Source organism: Melopsittacus undulatus, chromosome 2, assembly GCF_012275295.1.
Source record: "Melopsittacus undulatus isolate bMelUnd1 chromosome 2, bMelUnd1.mat.Z, whole genome shotgun sequence".
Classification (NCBI taxonomy): domain Eukaryota; kingdom Metazoa; phylum Chordata; class Aves; order Psittaciformes; family Psittaculidae; genus Melopsittacus; species Melopsittacus undulatus.
In genome coordinates, this window is record NC_047528.1 from 1,930,879 (window position 1) to 1,953,742 (window position 22,864).

A 22,864-nucleotide genomic window follows, 5' to 3' on the forward strand; every position below is an offset into this window, starting at 1 on the left:
AGCTTTCCTAAGTGGTCTTGTGATCTGAATTGTGGCCCATTAAACCTCTCCTCCAGTTCATTCTGGTTATGTTGTCTGGAAGCTTCCTCTACTTCCTCAACTACATCACTTGGCTTAATAAGAGATGTCCCTGTTCTTTAGACCCTGTATTTCTCTATCAGATGCATAAATGCAGGGAGGAATCTGAAGACAGGGAATAACCTCTCTGAAGAGCACAATTTGAAGGCCAACTTGATATTTGCAGCCATTTCCATCACCTCCCATAGTCAGTTTTAGAAGGGATTCCTGAATGGGACCCAAGAGAGCACAGCTGAAGGAATTAACCCAATTCAACCTCATGAATGGGAGCTATAGGTCTCAGAGCACAGTGAAATGATGCGTGCTCAGAGAGGGAGCAGCCACAGCTCTATGGACTTTGCAATAGTTGGTCCTTTCCTCTCTATACATATGTAATTCCAGTTTGGAAGAGGTTTGATGGAGTAGGGTAAGGAAGGGGAAGCATTATTAGAGGTTTCTCTTCCACCTTCAGTGTGTGAGAAGAGAGAGCTGGAAACCACCCCCAGCTTTACTCAGGGTCCATCATAATGGAGCACTGAGCTCCCAGCCTCTGGACCTCACATGGAAAGGCAGTTCCATTCAGAGAGGTCTGGCCATGTCCATCATAGCGGGGCTGAATGTCATCTTTTGGATCTCTCCCTTAGGACAACTCATAGAATGAATCATAGGCTGGTTTGGGTTGGAAGGGACCTTAAAGCTCATCCAGTTCCAACCCCTGCCATGGGCAAGGACACCTTCCACTAAAGCAGGTTGCTTCAAACCCCATCCAACCTGGCCTTGCAACTCTTGAGGGTTGGACTAGAGGACCTTTGAAAGGTCCCTTCCAACCCAAACTATTGGATGAACTCAACCCCAAGTAAGTAGGAGGAAGAAAGAGAAACTCTAATGCTAGAAGCTAGACTTTCTGCAGCAAAGGGCTTGTTCTTCCAAGAGCCTTGTGCAGGGCAGACCCATTTCCATGCCATTACAGTTTCTCCACCCCATGAAAGCATTGGTAGCAGTATTGAGGAGCTATCAAGAACAGATCACATAGAGTTGCCCAACTACTACCTGCTGATGTGATTCGGCTCCGGGTAATGGGGTTTGGCACTTGGCCTTCAGTGTTGTGGTTTCTTCTGTTGTGTGATTCCAAGTCAATTTTGGGGCAAACCAGAGCTGCTTCCTTCATGCAATGATGGAGGGGGTGGGTGGGAAGAGAGCCATTGCTTCGATGTGCTCCTCCTCTCTCCTACGCATGGCTTGGCTCTCTCTGTAGCCATGGGTAGGGATTGCTCCTGCTCTTCTGCTTCAGCCCTGGTGACAGGATGGTGGCAGCCTCTCCTAAGGGGGATACCAACTGTGATGACTTCTAACTGATCTCTTTTTGCCTCTTTGCCTCGGTTATTTTCTTACTGCTCTGACTGTTGTGCATGTTCCTCCTCTTTCTCTCTCTGCTGCATTCTGGCATCTCACAGCTATCACATGATCAGGTAATTCTGGTGCTTTCCTCCTCTTTTCCATCCAACCTTCCTTTCTCTCTTTCTTTCTCCCTCTTTTCTATGGCTTCACTGCAGATGGACACAGTTTGTTATGATGCTTTCAAACATCTACCTTCACATGGGGGACCATAAGGGTCTGAACATCGCATAGCCCATACCCATGAAGCTGATGGATGTTTTGAAGGCAGTCTGACCTCATGCAATGATCTAAGTTGCTGCCTTTTGAAACAACCCTATTCTGAGGTCCTGCAGCATGTTATGACTGAGAAATCCCCATTGGCTTTAATGTTTTATCCATGCAAATGATCCCATGCAAAATATCCCCTTCCTTCCTGCATCTACCAGTGGGTTTTGGCACCAACATCTTCTGAATTGGCCACTTCCAAAGAAAATAATGTAACTTGTTCAATATATATGTAGCACTTCTCTAGCCCTGGGAATGAATTGATAAGGCTAATAGCTGGAAGGGGTTTGCTCATCAATTGCTGCACTCAGAACTTGGGATCTTTGAGTCTCTTTCAAGTTACACCACCATGACACTGGAAATTCAGTGTGAAAGTAAATAGGAAAAGGATGAGAATGAGCCTGGGATGGTGGATTGGAAGTGTCATCAATTGGAAAACCTGATTTCTCCTTGTATTGGTTGTTTTCTCACCCAATGTTTGATATTCTCCTCCCCTTTGAGGGAAGCATGGTCACTTTCCTGCAGTAAAGCCTTCATTGTGTCCATACTGGGGCCAAACCCTTCATGTGGTTCCTTCTCCATTCCTTCTGCTGTGTGCCATGGGGTTGGATTCCTGAGGACTTAGCTTCTCCCTGTCTGTGCTTATCTGTCCCTTTCCCTCTGCCCACCCATTGCCTCAGGGGTTGGGGTTGCCCATCTGCATTGCCTGCTCCATGAGGTTCCATGGACTCAGCGTTGTGTCCTCAAGCATCTCCCCAAAGCAGGACCTGGCTATGGGGCTGAGCTGAGCCCTTCTATGGGTACAGGGAGGTTGGGTGTTTTCTCCTCCTCTTTGCTCCCTGGCTTATGGATAAGGAGAAGACAGGCATGGAAGAGTTGGGCAGGCTTTAGGCAAGAGCATTGCAGGATGGGGACTGGTTGCAGCTGGCTTGGCTCTTTGCTCACTCCATCTTATCACCTTGGTACCAAACAACCCCATGTCCTCCCCTCTTTCCCACCCCATTTAGCATCTCCCCTCCAAAGCAAGGGTCCAGCCGTGGCCCTAACACAGTGTGTGCTGTCTCTGTGTTGTTGTCCCAGTGTTTTTTAGTCTGTTCCCACCCCGTCTGGTCCGCTTTGACTCCAGCCTCCCAGAGCAAGACCTACCTGCTGTCTGTCTGGCCTTTTTGCACGCTGCTGTCCTAAACGTGGTCCATCACAACAGAGCCCAAGGGGGTAGGAGAGGTGCTGTTTTCTCTTAAACAAGCTTCCTTGGAGCCCCAAAGGCGACTGAGCACAGCAGAGGGTATTTCATATGGTGTTGATTGGAGTTGCGTTGTGCTTCAATGTACTGGTGGCTCTTCTAAGATGGTATTTTGGACTACCATGGGGTTACCCTCTCCTAGCTTGGTCAATCAGAGCAATACACCCCTATGAGAAATCATTGGCCTCTTGTATGTATTTAACTGCCCTGGGTCTCACTGTAGCCACCATGGGAGGAGGAGAGGAGGAGAAAAGCCCTTGGTCCCTGCACCCCTTTGAGGCTGGGTTGTGTGAGCCTCAAAAAGGCCCATGTCCTCCATGGGGTGTCTAGGACCTATGGGCAGGAGATCATCATGCCTTTGGGCTATGCAACCCAGCCTAATGCTGAAAACCCTGATGTGGTGGGCAAAGAAAAGACTCATGGCAATATGACTTGACCCTGACTATATCCTGTGAGGTCCTATGCACTTGCAACCACATTAATCTTAGAGGGATCTACCTGCATGGGACACTAAGGGCAAAAATGGTCTTCCAGGTCAGAGGGGCTCAGTTTAGATGATGATGATAGAAGACAAATATTGGGGAGGGTATTTTTAGTTATACTTTAATGTCTTTGCATCCTTGTGCTTCCTCTGTGTTGCTTCTGTCTGTGGGTCTGTGGTTTGTGTTGTGTTGCCATCCCACCCCTTCTTTTCTCTATAGCAGAGCATCTGCCTTCATCTGTACCCCACTCAAAGCCTGATGGTGCAGTGTCACCCGTGGGGTTTGGGAAGGGGATGGAAACCCCATGGAACTGACACCAGCGAGGTCTTCCTAGAGAAAGGAAGAACCCCTTTTGTGGCTGTTGCTTTGTCAGGCTGATGCTGTGGATCCAAGCTGGAGATGTGTGGGGTTTCTCAAACCCTCTGCTCCTGGGGGCTGGGGAGGGAGTTAGGGCTTTAAGAGAAGGTGGTTGTGACCCTTGACATAAATAGATAAATAGGAATAGTCTGGCAAATCACCTCCTTTTCTATGGGGAAGCCACTAGATGGTGCCAGAAGATCAGAACCCCCCTAAACCACCTTAAACCACCTTAAATCCCTGCTGTTCCTTCATCAAACAGCCTCATAGCATCCCTGGCTGTGGCAAGGAGAATGGGATTTACTTGAAAGCCTTCCTCGGTGGAAGGAGGATGGATTGGTGGGGTGTGGGCTATGAAAGCCTGGCTTAAACAGCATCCCTTGACAATGGGATCTTGGGAATGGCTGCGTTGTCTGAGCCCACCAAGCCCTGTTCTCCCCTATTGCAGCAGCTTATGCTCCCAAGGGTCTGCTACAGGGGTGCTCTCAGGCTGAAAAACAGCTTTAAAAGCAAAATGCCCCTAAATTTGCTGCTATTTCTTGTATCTATCAATAATGTTCTTTACACACATTCAGTAACGAGAATAAAAGTCTGGCCTAATGTTAAATCAAGGCAAGTTCCCACCAGCCTCATATTGTTTATGTGCCAGAGGCTTTTGGTGATGCTGAGTTTCATCAAGGCTTAAAAAGTGGCAGGTTTGTGTACCAACATTAAAGACCCAACATTTGGAGACACTAAAATGACACTTAAAGGCACTGTATGTGACCAGCTCCCTGCAGTGGGACTGCTTGTACTTCCCTGCAGAGCAGCTCATGATGGTGTCTCTGCTGTGTCTCAGGTTTGAGACCTTAACTTGTCTTTGAGCTCTCTTCTGCATATAGAATGGCTTGGGTTGGAAAGGACCTTAAGATCATCCAGTTCCAACCCCTTCCCATGGGCATGTCAGTGAGGAAAACATTATGGTTTCTTGGTTTGGTGTCTTGTTCTCTTCCCATTTTCCAGCCCTAAGAGTCAAAGTAGCCCTCCCTCCTTTGGGCAGATGGATAGATGATGTGATAGGGGCTTGGGGCATCTGTAGTCTTTGGAATTAGGGTGCTCAAGGTGGTTAAAGATGACCTGCTTGTATGTCTGTACCCCTCTGAGATAACATCCTCATCTCTAAACATCCTCCTACCATGCGGGTCTGTGTAGGTGCAAGGGAGCAAGGGGAATGGGGGACTTGTTGGTCTACATTGGTGGCCACTTGCGCTGAGGATGCTGCTGTCATTGTGGGGACCAGTCCCTGATATCTCCCTCTTGTCTTGCAGGTGGCGTTTCGGCAGCATCAGGACCTACAACCCAGAGCAGATCATGCTCAGTGCTGCTGTCCGTCGGTCCAGCCGGGATGTCAAGATCATGAAGGAGAAGCTGATCTTCTCAGGTATGGATGGGGATGGTCAGGGCCCTTTGCTCCATCACTCTGATGGTGGAGGAGGTGGTCTTGATATGGGTGTCATTATCTCCTGCTGAAGACAGGGGGACTGGACTGATCCTAATGCACTTGTGGGATATGGTCATGGTCATTCCAAACTAGCCCAGGTCTGAGCACTCAGAAATCCTGCATTTTGCTTCCCAAGTTATGCCATACAGTTCTTACAATCTTGCAAGGTCTGAAATCAGAATCAACCAGGTTGGAAATGGCCTTTAAAGATCATCAAGTCCAGCCTTAACCCCAGCACTGTCAAGGCCACCATTAACCCATGTCATTAAGGGCCTCATCTGCATGGCTTTTGAACACTTCCAGCGATGGTGATTCCACCACTTCCTTAGGGAGCCTGTTCCAATGCCTGACCACCCTTTTGGTAAAGAAAATGCAGAGGTAGGCTCCAAATTTAGAGGCAGACCCTGTTCAGAACTGGTTTTGAATGGGTGCAGTGTAATTAAACCTGGGGTTAAGTCATAGAATCATAGAATGGTTTGGGTTGGAAAGGACCTTAAGATCATCCAGTTCCAACCCCCCTGCCATGGGCAGGGACATCTCACACTAAACCATGGCACCCAAGGCTCTGTCCAACCTGGCCTTGAACACTGCCAGCGATGGAGCATTCACAACCTCCCTGGGCAACCCATTCCAGTGCCTCAGCACACTCACAGTAAAGAACTTCTTCCTTATCTCCTAGCTGAACTTCCCCTGTTTCAGTCTGAACCCATCACCCCTTGTCCTATCACTGCAGTCCCTGATGAAGAGCCCCTCTCCAGCATCCTTGGAGCCCCCTTCAGACACTGGAAGCTGCTCTGAGGTCTCCACGCAGCTTCTCTTCTCCAGGCTCAACAGCCCCAATGTTCTCAGCCTGGCTCCATACAGGAGCTGCTCCAGCCCCTGAGCATCCTCGTGGCCTCCTCTGGACTTGTTCCAACAGTTCCATGTCCTTTTTATGTTGAGGGCACCAGAATTGCACACTACTCCAATACACAAATCTCCATAGCAACAGGTGGATCCCATGGGGTTGGAATAGCATCCCTGCTCAGTGCCTCAGTTTCCCCACTATGGGTGGTGCTCACTTGGTGACCTGGTGGGATTTGCATCCCTCTGACCATGTCCCTGCTTTCTCATTGCAGAGATCAACAACGGTGTGGAGGCCACGGACGAGCTCTCTCTCTGCTCCGAGAATGGCTACGCCAATGAGATGCTCACCCCCATGGACCACAGGGCCACCAAGCTGCGGATGAACTGAGGGGCTCCGGTCCAGCCCTTGGCACATGGCATCCCCTGTGCTCGGTCCTGCAGTGAGAGCCGTGCTCTCCTGCTTGCTATGGGATGGGAACCTGTGAAGAACTGCTGGTTGGGCAGAGACCCCATCCCAGACCCCATCACTCGCTGCTCCACCTCCCTGGTTGTGAGGTTTTGGGGCTCCTTTTTTTGTAAATATGTAGAAAATGGGACATTTTTGTGTCTTTTTGGGGTTTTTGGAGTGGAAGTTTTCCAGGGCATGAGTGGAAATTCCGTGTTCATTAAATCCTCAACCGTGAATCTTGACCCGACAGCCTAAATCCTCTTGGGGGGGCTCTGGGAAACCCACCTTGGATGTGTCTCTCCTTTCCCCCCCTAGCCCTGCTCCATTCCTTCCCTTGGTGCAGTGACTGAATAGCTGAATGTTGTGATGCTCTTGTGAAGTGATGTTTTGTTATGGGTTTTCTCTTGATTTCCTTCCTTTTCCCCCTTTCCTGGGCAATGAAGTTTTAGCTCTAATGCAACAAGAAAGCTGTTTGGAGGAGAGAAGCTTTCCTAGGAGAGGAGGTAGCACTCAGAGCCAGGGAAGGGGTTGCACTGGCTCAAGTCACTTGGGCACCGTCTCCTTCTCCCATCCTCCTTTCCCCAAAGCCTGGATGCTCAATGATGGCTTGCAATAAGCAATGCCATGGGCATCATCACCACTCGGATCTGGCTAAAGTGCCTGCCACTCCAAGTGGCATCTACAGTCGCTCCTTGCTTCCCTGTCCTTGCACCCACATAGGAATAGGAGGTGATGGTGCAGTGTGAGCTTCCCCTTCTCCACACCAAGGAGATGCCCATGGATGAAGGAGCTGGAATGTGAAGCAGCCCCAGAATGTAACTTATTCCTGCAAGGAGACCTTTCCTCCTTGCTTTACAAGCAGGATCTTTAGAGCTGCATGTTCTTGTCCTCCAAAGGAGCGATGGGCTTGCAGCAGATGCTGCCAGGCTCAGGAAGGTGAGAGCTCTTATGAGCGTGTTTCCAATGCAAAAGGCTTTAAACCAAACTCCTAAACTAGAGGTAAAAAGCTTAGAAACCAAGTAAATGATGACTGAATTTTATCCCATCCCTAAAACAGCTCAAGGGCAACTTCAGCTCTTGGAGACCTTCGAGTCCTCATGGAGAAGAGCCTGTTTTGGGGTCACTTTGTTCCCATAGAGCCGGTTCCCAAGGCAGCTGAAGCCAGCTGGAAGGCTGCTGGAGCTGTGAATGGGTCTTGGCTCAGTCCCCATGGCCTTTTGGGCTTGGGTTGCTTCCTTCCTCGCTGGATCTTGGTCGGAGCAATGTGAGAAATCCCATTGAGGTCAAGCTTCCTTTGAAGCTCTGCCTTGAAAGCAATGGGACCATCAAAGCCATTCACCATGGAGGGAATGGGGAGCTGAGCTTTTGGGTGCTGGCCAAGCTGGGAGAAGGCACCTTGCAGAGGAGAAGGTGGTCTTGGGCATGCTGATGTGCATCACGTTTGATACCCAAAACAGGTTTGGAAGGGGCAAGAATAAGCCACAATAAAAGCAGCTTTGAGCAGTTTTGGCAGCACTGAGCTGCTCTATCTTAAGCTGTATTCAAGTAGCATTTTGAAACCCTGAAGTCTTGGGTTTACTGTGTAAGAACTGGGGGCAAAAGTGGCCAACTTATCTATGTAAAACACCCCTATAGATAATGGGTAAATATGGATTGTGATGCTTTAGTAAGCAGTGCAAATCAAGACTTTGATTCTCTTGCATCTCCCCTGGGTTTACATGAATGTAAGTGGAGTAAGACCCTGGTCCATGCTCTTACTTTACCCAAACACCTTCCTTCTATGTGGTACTCTGAAAACCAATGTGGTTTTCTTCTGCAGAACTACAAGGTTTTGGTGGCTTTGAAGGTGTTTGAGAACAAAGCTGCTTCTCCCTTTAATGTGGTGCTGTCTGAAACATTCCCGGTGGATTGTCATTGCCAAGTGAGAGATGTTCCATCTCAGCATCTATTGATAATCACCTGCATGTTCTGTTTTTATCCTTGGAGATGACGTTGAGAAGTGCTTCAAAGCTTGGAAGTGTTAAAGCAATCCAAGAGACTTCAATTCACTGGTTTCTTATTCGAAGGATGAGACCCAAACTTCATGTGTGATGCACTGACCGTTGCCATCATCATCCTCAGTATTTGCTACCTTTTCTTAACAAAAAGGATGATACTTTTGGGATGAAAATAGAGCTAGACCAAAATAAACTGCGATGCTCTGTGAAATAAACTGTCAGTATTCCCCTGCCAGCCTGTGGTGATGTTTTGTGTTCTGGGATCGCTTGTAATGTGGTGATGCTTTGATCTTCATGCTGCTGGTTGTGCTTTAGGAGACCTTCATAAAGGTCTGGCCAGAGGGAGGGTGGAGATGCATCGTGGTTGGTACAGTTATATGACATCTCTTAATGATGGCACAGGGCTGAGTGCTGCAGTTAACGTGCCTGAAGAACGGGATACCATCCAGATGGACCTGGACAAGCTTGAGGAATGGGTCCACGTGAACCTCATGAGGTTCAACAAGGCCAAGTGTGGGATCCAGCACTTGGCAAATCCTGGTATCCATGCAGGCTGTGATGAATGGATTGAGAATAGCCCTGAGAAGGACTTGGGGTGCTGGGTGAGGAGCAGCACCCCATGACCCAGCTTCAGTGAGTGCTGGAGCCCAGAACCCCCCCGTGTGCTGGGGGCACCCCCAGAGTGTGAGCAGCAGCTCAGGGAGGGGATCCTGCCCCTCTGCTGTGCTCTGGGGAGCCCTGAGAGCAGCTCCAGTGCCTAAAGGGGCTGCAGGAAAGCTGGAGAGGGGCTTGGGACAAGGGCCTGGAGGGCCAGGCCAAGGGGAATGGCTTGAACCTGCCCAAGAGAGGGGAGACTGAGCTGAGCTCTGAGGCAGAAGCTGTTCCCTGGGAGGGTGCTGAGGCGCTGGCACAGGGTGCCCAGGGAAGCTGTGGCTGCCCCATCCCTGGCAGTGCTCAAGGCCACGTTGGACACAGGGGCTTGGAGCAGCTGCTCCAGTGGAAGGGGTCCCTGCCCATGGCAGGGGTTGGAGCTGGATGAGCTTTAAGGTCCCTTCCATCCCAAGCTGTTCTGTGGCTCTCTGGTTCTCCCCCATCCTGGCTCTTTAAAACAGTAACTGTAAAGCAGTGATGCAGAGAGGAGACAACTGCAGACCTGAGCTGTGAACAGTAAATGTAGAACAGCTTTTCAGTGTCTGTGGCCGCATGAGGACAATGATGCACCCACAGAACCTGTCAGGCAGCAGTTTTAAACCCAAAACTGGTTTAAAAATTGGGAGCAGTTTATTTCTAGCACACATTAGGTAAGTCATGGCCCTGGGGCAGTGAGATCCACAAGCCATAAACAAGCTCATGGTGCAATAAATGGCTCATATATCCATTAGCACTTACTAAACACAGGAGTCCGGATGCAGGGTCCTGCTTGGGAATTCCCTGAGCAGCTGTTTGCTTAAATATGGATATTAAGGGAACTTTTGCTCTCTTTGGCTTATTCTTTCCCCAGTATCTGCTCCCAGCTGCATGCAGAGGGTGCTTTGGGTGAGAAGGGGATCATGTCTGGGTCAGTGTGGGCTTGTTCTTTGTTAAGCATCTGTTTCTTCCAGCCCCTCAATGGCTGCATCTGATTGATAGGCTTGGATTTGCCTTAATCCCATTCAGCATCTCCCTGGTTGGTGATGGGTACTCAGCAGTGGGTCAGGAATTTGGGCTTTGGGGCTATCATTGGAGTGTTAGGTATAGAAACACCCTAGGGGAAGGGGTAGAGCTCCTGATATCAACACTATTGAATAATCCCTAACTGGGGGCTGTGGTTGCTGTACCATAGGGAAAGACACTGAGAAGCTGAAAGGGGGAAATGAGAGGCATGTAAGCTGTGTCTGCTACTCAAATAAAGGAGCTGAGGACTGGTTGCTGGCTCGAAGCCCACATGGCTTAGGACAGCCAACATTGTGCTCTTTAACTCTTTTGCTTCCTTTCTGAACCTGCCCTTATTTATGAGAGCTCAGTGGTACAGCTGGGATAGTTCTCATGGTGTCTGGAAACCTTTCCAGCCCTTTACATTTGGCAGTTGCAGTGCTGGGGTCTGGGAGGTGATGCTGATGTGACCATGCCCTAGGCATACACAGTTATCTGCCATCAGAAGGGTCTTATGAATGTATATCTATCTTATGGATATCCTATCCATAGGAAGCCAGGCTGAGGACATTGGGGCTGTTGAACCTGGAGAAGAGAAGCTGCGTGGAGACCTCAGAGCAGCTTCCAGTGTCTGAAGGGGGCTCCAAGGATGCTGGAGAGGGGCTCTTCATCAGGGACTGCAGTGATAGGACAAGGGGTGATGGGTTCACACTGAAACAGGGGAAGTTTAGATTGGACATAAGGCAGAAGCTGTTCCCTGGGAGGGTGCTGAGGCACTGGCACAGGGTGCCCAGAGAAGCTGTGGCTGCCCCATCCCTGGCAGTGCTCAAGGCCAGGTTGGACACAGGGGCTTGGAGCAGCTGCTCCAGTGGAAGGGGTCCCTGCCTGTGGCAGGGGTTGGAGCTGGAGGAGCTTTAAGGTCCCTTCCAATCCAAACCATTCTATGTCTGTTCTAACCATTCTATGATTCTATCTCAGCTAAAGCATGAGTACAATGCAGTGGGTAGGAGCTTTCAAAGTTCAAATGCAATGTGAAAAGTCTAGTCGTGATGTGAGCAGCATCATGAGGCTGGAGACTGATTCCTCTTCTGGACTCTTGGTTCAAACAACCTCTTCATGGCTGAAGCTCCTGAGCAGGTCTCAACCTCAGTGAGTATTAACCTCAACTGAAACAGGAAACTCAGTTGGGCTTTTCCCCTCTCTTAAACCTCTTTGTTTTCATCCTCTCTTCCTTCTGGACCCTGTTTCTGTTCCTGTTACTTCTCTGCCCTTACTCATCTACTTGGCTGTGCTGCTTCATTTTCTTCTTCCAGAGACTGATGCCCTCCTTTCACTTCTGCTGCATGACTGAGGATGAGAAGAGGGTCTCCTGACTCTCTCCATGCAAGGTGGAGCCTTGGATGGTGGTGCCAGGAGTGCACAACAGCTGTCATGGATAGGATATGTTTCCTTCTCTTGGTGTGGGGAGGTACAGACCAAAGCCTGATCACCTCCATCAAGGTGTTTCCATAGCATCCTTTACTTGATTTACCCCAAACTCTACATCTCCTCTTATCCTTGTCATTCTTTTATTCCCTTGTTTTCTCTTCAGTTTGGCTGCATCACAGTTGGACATCTTGAAGTTACTCTCTTTATACTTTCCCTTTGTGTAATTATTTTACTTACCCATTTAACACTGCTGTAGTTAAAGTCATTTCTTTGTGGTAGAGCATTGCCAGTTTAAAATGAAGCTGTTTTCCCCTGTAGTACTGAGATTAGGCTTAAAGGGATGCTTATTACTTGAATAAAAGCAGGGCTTAGAGCAAGCTGCTCTAGTGGAAGGTGTCCCTGCCTGTGGCAAGGGATTGGAACTGGATGAGCTTCAAGGTCCCTTCCAACCCAAACCAGTCTAGAAGTAATGTAGGAAGATTGGAATAACAATGTAGCACCATAGGGCAAGTGTATTAGTGCATCCTGTTGGGTGTTAATCCTTAACACTGAATACAGTGATGGGTTAGTGATGGCCTTGGCAGTGCTGGGGAATGGTTGGAGTTGATGACCTTAAATATCTTTTCCAACCAGTTTGATTCTGTGATCCTTCTCCTTCCTCCTCATACATGCACACTGCTCCTTTGGGCAGCTTTGGTCCTACATTCACACAGAGAATGTAGGTGCCTGGAGTTCCTGGTCTCACATACTTGCAGTTCCCATTTTGCATCTGTTTAATCCTCCTGTCTTTGTGCCTTTTGGCTTCTCTGTGCCAGGGACTGAGGTTTTTCAATGCAAAGAAAGGATTTTAGCATCCTAATTCACTGTAAGATCCCTGCTTCTGGTGTCTGTGTCTACCTTGAGACAAGACCCAGAGCACTGGGAGGAGAGGTCAAGCCCTGCCCCTGTATAAGGTGTCCTTTGATGTTGGCCAATATCCCTTAAGCATCCTTTTATCCCTGCTATGTCCTGCATCTCTGGGGTATTTAATGCTTTATGTTCCACTTAAAAAGGCCACAAATATGGGCTGTAGCACAGCCTTTGCGCAGTGACAACCACTTTGGACACACATAGGGATACCCAGGGCCAAGTGCAGTGCAATCTGGCTGTAGAAATCTCCTCCATAAGCAGCTTGGTGTGATCATGGGGACATCTCACTGCAAAACCTTCTCCTTGTGCTGTGTGTTTGCAGCTCTTAGTAGCTGGTTACCCCCATCCTTGGGGTGCAGGCACTGCTTGAAGATGGGGTTGGCAGCCTATGCTTTATGCCTGCAAGGAGATGGCAGCTTTGCAACCTTGCTGAAGAGATTGCAACCCTCTGGACACCTTCTTATTGTGCTCCACAGGGCAGGATCAGTGCTGTGCTGCCCCACTGGGTCCTGGTCATCTCTATCCACATCCAAGCAGAGACATGGTCGCAGTGCCAGCTCTATCAGGGTGGAAGATGCTAAGAACAAGGACCCCAATCCTCCCAGCCCTCTGCACAGGCTGGGAAACCACAGTCCTTTCCAGGTTGCCAGTGATTCATATGCAAATGCTGGGAGCAAGCAGGATGCCAGCTTGTGCCCTGCATCCCAGCGATGGGAGAAGGGCAGGAAGGAGCCAGCAAGCAAATGTGATGGTGGTGCCATGCAGAAAGGTGATTTCAGTGGGGTTACAATGTGCAGGGGATGGTTATTGTTAGTATTTCTCTTCTATCTAATGAGAAACACTACAGCTTGCTCCAAGTGATGCTGGGTAGCTAAGGGAGGGCTGGCTGCATCACGTTAGAGCTGACAAGGGTTACTGCATGGAGCTTCCCCAGGGATGCTGTGATCCCTGCTATGGGCACTTCAAACTGGGATGGAGTTAGAGGGGAGTGTGCAGAAAACCACATGGTACCAACCTCCCCTTCTGTTCTCATCATCCTCAAGGATCTAATTACACCACATTAATGAAGGGCACTGCAGCTCATAGAGCCTTTTTGCTCAGAGCTGTATTTTATCATCTTCAGTGTGGTTTCCAAGTGAGACGGAGCCTCTGTCCGATGAATCGCTCCACCTGGACCTCAATGTGCTCTCCAGATGGCTCAGCCCCTCTTAAGCTGCCCTGGTGTGATGTGTTGAGATGGGTTTTCCCTGCATCCTGGCTCCTCCCCACATGGCTGTTACTGACAGATGCATGGCTAATGCCCTGTAGCTCTCTGCCATGTCATTCAGGGGAAACAAAAGCAGATTCCCCCCCCTCCAGCTCTCAGCACTGAGGATAAAGGGGATGCTTTTGTGCTTCCCCTGCAGAAGGGCTCAGTGTGCTTTGCAGAGGGGACCTGGCTCTGTGCAGAGTCCTAATGCGGATGGGAGTGCTCCAAGAGGGAAGCTGAGCCTTTGCTAGGTCTGAGCTGGAGAACACAGCTTGTGAGCAAGGTAATGTTGGACTTCTTGCACTGGGGAGACTTGCAAAGTGTATATATATATATATATATATATGTGTATATATATATATATATATATGTGTATGTATATAGATAATGCAGGATTTGCTTCTGTGTGTTACTGGATGGAGAGGGTGTCCCAAAGAGAAGTACAGGTGATGGTGAAGGGGTAAACCCACTCTTTGGCACTGGCATCATCTCTCATGGGTAGAATGGAGGGATGTGAGCTGGGAAAAGGCATTTGGATTAACTGGGGAGGGAAGGGGGGAATATCTCTTTGTAAACTTAAGCTTCTTCTTGCCAGCATGGAGCTATGTGTGGCCAGATGGATTGGAATGTGTGTGGATCAGGGAGAGAAGTAGGGATAACAGTGTTATTCCTTAGACATTCCATTAGGGCTTATCACTATGCTTCACTGCTGTTTAGGTACCTGCAGCATCCCTATGGCATGGGCAGAGGTGTTTTCCCACTGCTGGGGGATTCTGGAGGCACAAGGGATATGGTGGGGTGAAGATCCTCAGCACTAGGTTTGGTTGTTCCACACACAGACAGGAGGTGTCCTCTGGAGCCAGTCTGAGCACCTTTGGGGTCTGTGGTCAGATGCAAGGACTCAATGGGAAATGCAGGTGTAGGGAAAGAGATGAAGGAGTGGAGTTAAGAGAGGGGGTTTGGCTCATAGGAACTTGAGTGTAATCCTCCTCAAGGGCTGTGCTGCTGCCTTCCTGTGGGGGAGTGGATGAACACCATGAAGCCATTGATGTCCAGCACCTTGTCACCCCAATGGGGACTCATGCTCCTGCCCAAGGCTCATGGTGAGATGCTCCAGAGCCTGACTTAAGGGGTCCTTAAGAGCACCTGAGCACCCCCCAAATGTCTCTTTGCTGTTACAGAGCCTCAGAAAAGCAATCCAAGACCTACATGGCAGTGGTAGAAGCTGTGATCAGGTGTGATCTGATGGTCCTCACTGGAACCCAACTTAATGAGTGGTGCTGACTCTGTCATCCTTTTAGAACATGGCATTGCTGTGCTCCTCCAACATATATAAATGCTGGAGCAGCTCCTGTATGGAGCCAGGCTGAGAACATTGGGGCTGTTGAGCCTGGAGAAGAGAAGCTGCGTGGAGACCTCAGAGCAGCTTCCAGTGTCTGAAGGGGGCTCCAAGGATGCTGGAGAGGGGCTCTTCATCAGGGACTGCAGTGATAGGACAAGGGGTGATGGGTTCAGACTGAAACAGGGGAAGTTCAGGTTGGAGATAAGGCAGAAGCTCTTCTCTGTGAGGGTGCTGAGGCGCTGGCACAGGGTGCCCAGAGAAGCTGTGGCTGCCCCATCCCTGGCAGTGCTCAAGGCCAGGTTGGACACAGGGGCTTGGAGCAGCTGCTCCAGTGGAAGGGGTCCCTGCCATGGCAGGGGTTGGAGCTGGAGGAGCTTTAAGCTCCCTTCCAACACAAACCGGTTTGGGATTCCGCTGTTGAACATCATAGAAACATGGAATGGTTGGGTTGGAAAAGCTCCTCCAGCTCCAACCCCTGCCACAGGCAAGGACACCTTCCACTGGAGCAGCTGCTCCAAGCCCCTGTGTCCAACCTGTCTTGCCGGACCGGGTTGACCTGACATCTCAGTCGGGTGTTTTAACAGTGCCCTGTTCTTGTGTCTCCTTCCCCATCAGGATGCATCGAATGATGAAAGAAGAATCAAGTTTCAGGACAAACAGCCTGGAGAAAGTGACGCGGGACCCAAGCAAAGAAAAGCTGCACATGAAGCTCTGCAGTGGGTCCTGCCATGCAGAGCAGATCCTCCAGACCCTCAACTCCTACAGGCAGAGCGGCATCTTCACCGACGTGGTGCTGTTAATAGATGGACAGGAGTTCCCCTGTCACCGTGCTGCTTTGTCAGCCAACAGCACCTACTTCAGGGCCATGTTTGGTGGTAACCTCAAGGAAGGCCACCAGGATATCATTAACATCCAGAAGATATCTGCTTCCACTATGTCTCTCCTTCTTGATTATATGTATGGTGGGAGCATCATCATTCAGGAGGACAACGTCGAAAGCATCTTGGAGCTGTCTGACCTGCTGCAGATCTCCAAGCTCAGAGATGCCTGTGTCACCTTCCTCGAAGGCCAGCTTCACCCATGCAACTGCTTGGGCATCATGAAGTTTGCTGATTCATTCTCCATTGCTTCTCTGACAGAGAAGAGCAAGAGGTTCATGCTGGAGTGCTTTGTGGAGGTGTCGTGCCATGAGGAGTTCCTGGACATGGATGTGAAGGAGCTGGTTGAGTATCTGTCCGATGAGGAGCTGGTGGTGCCCAAGGAGGAAGTGGTCTTTGAGGCAGTCATGCGCTGGGTACGGCATGATGTACCTACCAGGAAGGGAGCCTTGAAGGACCTCCTTGAACACGTTCGTCTGCCCCTCCTCAACCCCACTTACTTCCTGGAGAAGGTGGAAATGGATGGGCTCATCCAGGACTCTAAGGAATGCATTCCTTTACTGCATGAGGCCCGCAAGTACTACATCCTAGGGAATGAGGTCAGCTCGGTGAGATCAAGACCCAGAAGGTAAAACTCAGCATCATCTTCCCTAAACCAGCATGGCCCCAGTTGATGGATCTTAAAGGGGAGTTCTTGGGTTGTGTTATCTTCTTTTTCCTCTGATTGCTTCTTGTTTTGGTCTCCCAAAATGAAGGTATTAGAGATGTTTGTCTCACTTTAAGGGTTCCTATGAATTATAGTAATGCATGTGACACTTTCTGGAGAGCAAGAAGTGTTCTACTTGCACTGCTCTGGGTGTGCAATGATGTTCTCCAGGTACCTGTCCAGACTATGGGTAGGAAGGGCTGTTTGTAGCTCTTTATCTGCTGTCACCAATGGGTAGAGCACTGGGTTGAGACTCATTTTCCACTCCCAGCTCTCCTCTTATTTCACCTCTTTTGGTCTCTCTTCCACCTTCTCCATGCTGCTGGAAGGCTTGGACCATGTCCAGTCCTCCTGGCTATCAGCATGGTACCTCACTCAAAGGCATTGCTGCAGGGTCAGGAACTGATGTCCAGGGATCAAAATCAGTTACTATCTGAGACGTTCCCAAACTATTGCTCTTTGCATGGATCTATTGATGAGCAGGAAGAAGATAAAGAGATGCTGACCCAGGCAGCTGCCAGTGTAGAGTGGGGGAGGCAGAGAAAAAGTGATTTCTAGCATTGGGTGTGTGTAGAAATCTATACCTTTTAGTGACTGTTTAGTTTGGGCTTTACCAGCCACGTTTTAGGTCTCTGTTGTTTCTTCATGGTGCTGCGGGTTCCTTATGATGTGCTTGGTAAAGATGCTGATGGACACCTCTGTTCTGGGGGGGCTGTCACATCAAACCAAGCTGGTTTGTGAGGCTTCCTATGCTTTTCCAGAGGACACCCAGGACCATGGGGCTGCAGAGCCAGGTCCTTGTGCTCTCCTATTCTTCAGCCCAAGGAGTGCAGGGTTTTATGTCGCTCAATGGAGCATCCTGGGCAGAAGGATGGAGGTTGCCTCAGTGCACCTCAGAGGTCCCATCCTGGCATTTAGAGCATGTTTCTGATGGTTTGACACATGTTCCCTGTGCCTAATACCAGAACAAGCTCAAGGCCAGATTGGATGGGCTTGGAGCAAGCTGCTCTAGTGGAAGGTGTCCCTGCCCATAGCAAAGGGTTAGAACTGGATCAGCTTTAAGGTCCCTTCCAACCCAAACCAGGCTGGGATTCTATAACATACAGAATTGCTCAACAACAGAGTCACTGCATCCTTAAGGATGCAAACAGCTGAAATCCCGTGTGAATAAATCCTACCCCTCAGCATCCACATTTTACCTCCCTCCTTCCACAGCTTTAACATCAAGGGAACTGCCTCAACCTGCACAACCCAGGGCAGAGCTGGGGATTGGTCCAAGTCTTTCAAATCCTCTTTCACCCTCCTCCTCCTTCTCCCTCCTCTCCTGCAGAACCGTTCCTCTCTTGCCACCTACTACTTGGCTGGGTTTCCCTTCCCCTCATGTCTGCCTTCTCTGCTCACTGCTGTTAGAGCTGGGTGAGATTAAGATCTCTTGGAAGCACTTCTCTCTCTGGGTAGAGAGCTTGCTCAGGCAGGATGCCAGGAATGGCTTTCCATGCCTGTGGCTGTGCCTTGAGGATTACTAGGTTGGATTCTGCTGGAAAGGGGAGGGTGAGTGGCAGGAAACCATCTCATGAGGGGCTTTTAAAGGTCATTCCCATTTTCTTTCCCTATGCAGTTTGGACCTCTTCCTACCTAAGCCTTTGATTTTGTCATGCAGATAAGAAGGAAGATGAAGTGGTGAAATGATTTGCCCAGAAAATCAATAGTTGATACAGGAGAGGATCTTGTTCTGTCTGTACAATCAGTGTCCTGGATAGGATGGGAGGGATGATGGAAAGATCTGATTCAGAAGCTTACCCATGCCTTTCATGGTCTAGGTTCATGGAGCTATCAGAAGTCATCGTTGTCATTGGGGGCTGTGATAAGAAAGGGCTCCTGAAGCTGCCCTTCACTGACCTCTACCACCCAAAGAGCAGGCAATGGACAGCCCTCTCCAGCATGCCTGGCTACACCAAGTCAGAGTTTGCTGCCTGCACACTGAAGAATGATGTTTACATATCAGGTGAGATGCTCTGGACCAAATGGTCCTTTTCTGGTTGAACCTTTGCTTGGATGCTGCTCCTTAGGTCTATTCACTAGGACTCATTCACATGCTGGATGCTTGGAGCAAAGCCACTTCTTGGTGAAGTTTATCCTTAGGTGGTTTGGGTTATATCCAAAGGAACAATATCACTTTTGAGTTGGAGGGTGACAGTATGAACAAAACCTTTCCCTTCTGTTGGGGATGTATGAGAAGTGTTTCGCCATGGAATGAGCTGGTTTTGGTGTGTGCCATCAAGACAGAGCTTCCTAAAACATCAGTCTTCTGCCTCACTTAAATATGATGTCTATCAGATGAGCTCTATATAAAGGATGGAGCAGGATGGAGCAGTATAACAAACACCCTGAAGTCCATAAAGTGTCTCCCTTTGGAAGCTGAGTTTACATGGCCATACCCCAGTAACCACATTCTGGCCTGAGCTGTTCCATTGCATGGAGGACCTATGCAATATTGTGGTGCAGTGGGGTGATGGGATCACACCAACCCTCCATCCCTCTGTTTTCAGGAGGACACATCAGCAGCAATGATGTCTGGGTACTGAGCTCCCAGCTGAACGTCTGGATCAAGGTTGCTTGTCTACAGAAAGGCCGATGGAGGCACAAAATGGCAGCTCTTCAGGGCAAGGTAAGCGATGGCCTAAAGCTGGGAAGAAGCCACATGGAGCATCCCAACTTATCCTGCTGCCCAGTACAATGAGAAGCTGTCAGTGTGTGTTTGTCTTCTGGGTCATTTAGAGTTGGATTTGATGGGAGAACAGCTAAGATATGATGGAGATGTCACTCTGTATGTGTTGTCACCTGATGCAGCCACAAAGGAAGTTGTAGCATTAATGTCTATCATGGTACAAGGCTCCTACAGATAGCTGTGTTAAGTCTTTGGGTGAAAGCTATACACTTTGGGGTAATTCATAGAATCATAGAATGGTTTGGGGTGGAAAGAACCTTTAAAGGTCATTTAGTCCATCTCCAAGGTTTTACCATGGCTTCATATCCATCTTTCTGGCCAAGTCCTGGTCTCTCCTCCCATACACCATGACAGCATAGCCCCATAGGTGAGTCCAGGACTCTCTAATCCGCTTGCTTTGCTCCTCTTGTGGCAGATCTATGCTGTGGGAGGCTTTGATGGCTTTTATCGCCTCTCCAGCCTGGAGTGCTATGACACCTTCTCCAACACTTGGTCAACCTTGGCCCCGCTGCCCCAGGCAGTGAGCTCGGCGGCTGTGGTCTCCTGCCTCAACAAGCTCTATGTGCTGGGAGGTGCTGTGGATGACACTGCTAACACTGACAAGGTATTGCTGGGGCATCAAGGATGGATGTGGACATGGAAAAGAAGGTTTGCTAGGGAATGTGGAGGGAATGGGGTTGTCCTTAACCCACAAGGGCACCTTTTTAGGAAGACTAATGAAGTTTCCCTTATAATAAGATGGGAAGTCATGCATTTAAATGGAAACCAATGAGACTTACAGACCAGAGAGGGAAGGTGTCAGGAGTTAGAGTATATTAGGCATGGTTTCAGTAGAGCCTGGTTAGCCCTGAGCCACCATAGAACAAACCTCCAACAGTGTGGACATCCATTCAGATAAGCAGCAACAACAGTAACTTCCTGGAGGAGGCCTCTACAAGCCAAACATGATGCTTCTGGTCTCCTGAGCTGCAGGAAGAGCCATCAGTGCCTCTCAGCTCCATCTCTGAACACTTAACCATGTGCAGTCTGGGTTGAGAACAGCCACTCTAGGGGCTTATATGTATCTGGGATGCAAGAAGCAACAATAGAACCCCTCATCCCTTTGCTCTCTGGGTGCTGAAGTTCCCATCCATGTCTCTCATGTTTCTGTCCCTATGTCCGATTGTTCTAGTGGATAGCAGCTTCATCCAAGCAGGGAGATGTAGTAAATCCATGTTCCCATTGCTGTGTTTCTCCTCCCAGGTCCAGTGTTATGATCCAGAGGACAACAAGTGGACGCTCTTATCTCCCACCCCTTTCTACCAGAGGTGCATCAGTGCTGTCTGCTTGGACAACATCATCTATGTTGTGGGTGGACTCCTCAGTACAATCTTCAGCTATGACCCAAGGAAAGACAGCTGGAGAGAAGTAGCCACCCTCCCTGGGCCTCTGGTATGGAAGCACAGCAGGAAAGAAGCTCTAAGCCATCCCTCTCTATACACAATAGCATCCACTTGGGCTTTGCTGAGGTTGAAGGCAAGGAAAATACATTGTGGGTTTGCCTCTGAGCATGTGAATGTGCAGAGCAATTCAAGCATATTTGAATATGTATTCATGATGTATTCACCATCAGTGTCCATACTGCTTGGAGGAGGTCTCTCCCATAGCAAACCCAAGTTTTCTTGCTGAAGCTGGGTCTACATTAATGCTATTCATTCTAGATTAGTGTATCTGTAGGGTGAAACTATTGGTGTTGAGGACCACGCTATGTGTTTCAGGGTGAGGGTTATACTGGCTCTAGTCTGGTCCATGGGCTGAACGCACAGTCATAGTGGCTGTATACCTTGTTCTAGTGTCATCATGGCTGACACCAAACATGGATCTCCAAGGCCATGCTGCCATGTGAACTGTGGCACAGTGTAGAGCATTGATGAGGTGCACCCCTTTAAGTGGCTTTGATGTGGGAGTGATGGTTGCTTCTCTGGGCTCTTGCTGTGCTTATGAGTCTGTACTGTTCCTGGAGGGCTGCCAGAAACAGCAGTGGTCCCATCACTGTCTCAACGCATGTCAAATACCTGAACTCTCATAGAAACAGTAGGATTGCAGCATCCCAAGAGCCAAACATCACTTAGAATCATAGAATCATAGAATAGTTAGGGTTGGAAAGGAGCTTAAGATCATTCAGTCCCAACCCCCCTGCCATGGGCAGGGACACCTCACACTAAACTACATCACCCAAGGCTCTGTCCAACCTGGCCTTGAACACTGCCAGGGATGGAGCATTCACAACCTCCCTGGACAACCCATTCCAGTGCCTCAGCACCCTCACAGTAAAGAACTTCTTCCTTATCTCCAACCTGAACTTCCCCTGTTTCAGTCTGAACCCATCACCCCTTGTCCTATCACTGCAGTCCCTGATGAAGAGCCCCTCTCCAGCATCCTTGGAGCTCCCTTCAGACACTGGAAGCTGCTCTCAGGTCTCCACGCAGCTTCTCTTCTCCAGGCTCAACAGCCCCAATGTTCTCAGCCTGGCTCCATACAGCAGCTGCTCCAGCCCCTGCTCATCCTCGTGGCCTCCTCTGGACTTGTTCCAACAGTTCCATGTCCTTGTTATGCTGAGGACACCAGAACTGCACACAATGCTCCAGGTGAGGTCTCACCAGAGCAGAGCAGAGCAGAGCAGAGGGGCAGGATCACCTCCTTCGCCCTGCTGGTCACGCTCCTTTGGATGCAGCCAAGGATACAATTGGCTTTCTTACTATCCTCACTTATCCTTTCCCTTCCCTTTCCCTTTCCCCTTCCCTTCCTCTGTGCAGGTGAGATCTGAGCCCATTGCAATGACTTAACCCCATCACCTAAAGCTTGAGGCTTACTCCTTATCTCTAAGGCTTTCCTTCTGCTTTCCAGGAGAGCTGTGGCCTGACGGTGTGTGGAGGGAAGATCTACATCCTTGGTGGCCGGGATGAGAATGGGGAAGGCACAGACAAGGCATTCACTTTCGACCCGGTGACAGGCACCGTGGAGCAGCAGCCACCGCTGCAGCGCTGTACCAGTTACCATGGCTGTGTGACCATCCTGCAGCACACCAACAGATGACCACAGGGCTTCAACTGCATCCACTTCCCACCCAGAGCTGCCCCTTCAGACCATGGCCATGCAGTATGTGGACAGACCCCTCATCTTTGTATGGGGAAGGGCAGTAGAAGCCACTGAAGATGCTCCAGCCAGCCCCTGATGATGGCCTGATGATGCCAATGGCTTTGATGCTGATCTTGGTGAGAGGATGTAAAGGTGCTGGGCTGTGTGAAGCTGCATTGGAGACCTTGCCACAGCAGGGTTCAAGCATCCTCGCAGCCTCTGGGACTGCTGAATTTGACCTTTACTTAGGTTTTTGTGGCTATAGATGTCAGTTTTCCTTTATGTTGGCAGCAGAGGCTCACA

The 22,864-nt window shown here is 49.5% G+C and overlaps 2 protein-coding genes across 5 annotated transcripts in view; both read left to right on the forward strand.

The window, feature by feature from the left end:
• GDPD5 (glycerophosphodiester phosphodiesterase domain containing 5) overlaps positions 1–8,807 on the forward strand; it is a 165,164-nt gene extending 156,357 nt beyond the window's left edge. For 3 of the 4 annotated variants that reach the window (XM_034074565.1, XM_034074566.1, XM_034074567.1), the window contains exons 15-16: positions 5,109–5,221; positions 6,400–8,807. In XM_034074565.1, the coding sequence (XP_033930456.1) occupies positions 5,109–5,221; positions 6,400–6,515 (229 nt within the window). In that variant the 3' untranslated portion in view covers positions 6,516–8,807. Of the gene's footprint in view, positions 1–2,799; positions 5,066–5,108; positions 5,222–6,399 lie in introns of those variants that run through there. The other variant, XM_034074568.1, reaches the window with a different exon arrangement.
• Positions 8,808–15,748: 6,941 nt separating this feature from the next.
• KLHL35 (kelch like family member 35) lies at positions 15,749–22,519 on the forward strand. The gene is made up of 6 exons (XM_005141447.2): positions 15,749–16,638; positions 18,537–18,721; positions 19,266–19,384; positions 19,860–20,048; positions 20,687–20,875; positions 22,331–22,519. The coding sequence occupies exons 1-6, from the start codon at positions 15,749–15,751 to the stop codon at positions 22,517–22,519; spliced, it is 1,761 nt and encodes a 586-aa protein (XP_005141504.2).
• Positions 22,520–22,864: the final 345 nt, after the last annotated feature.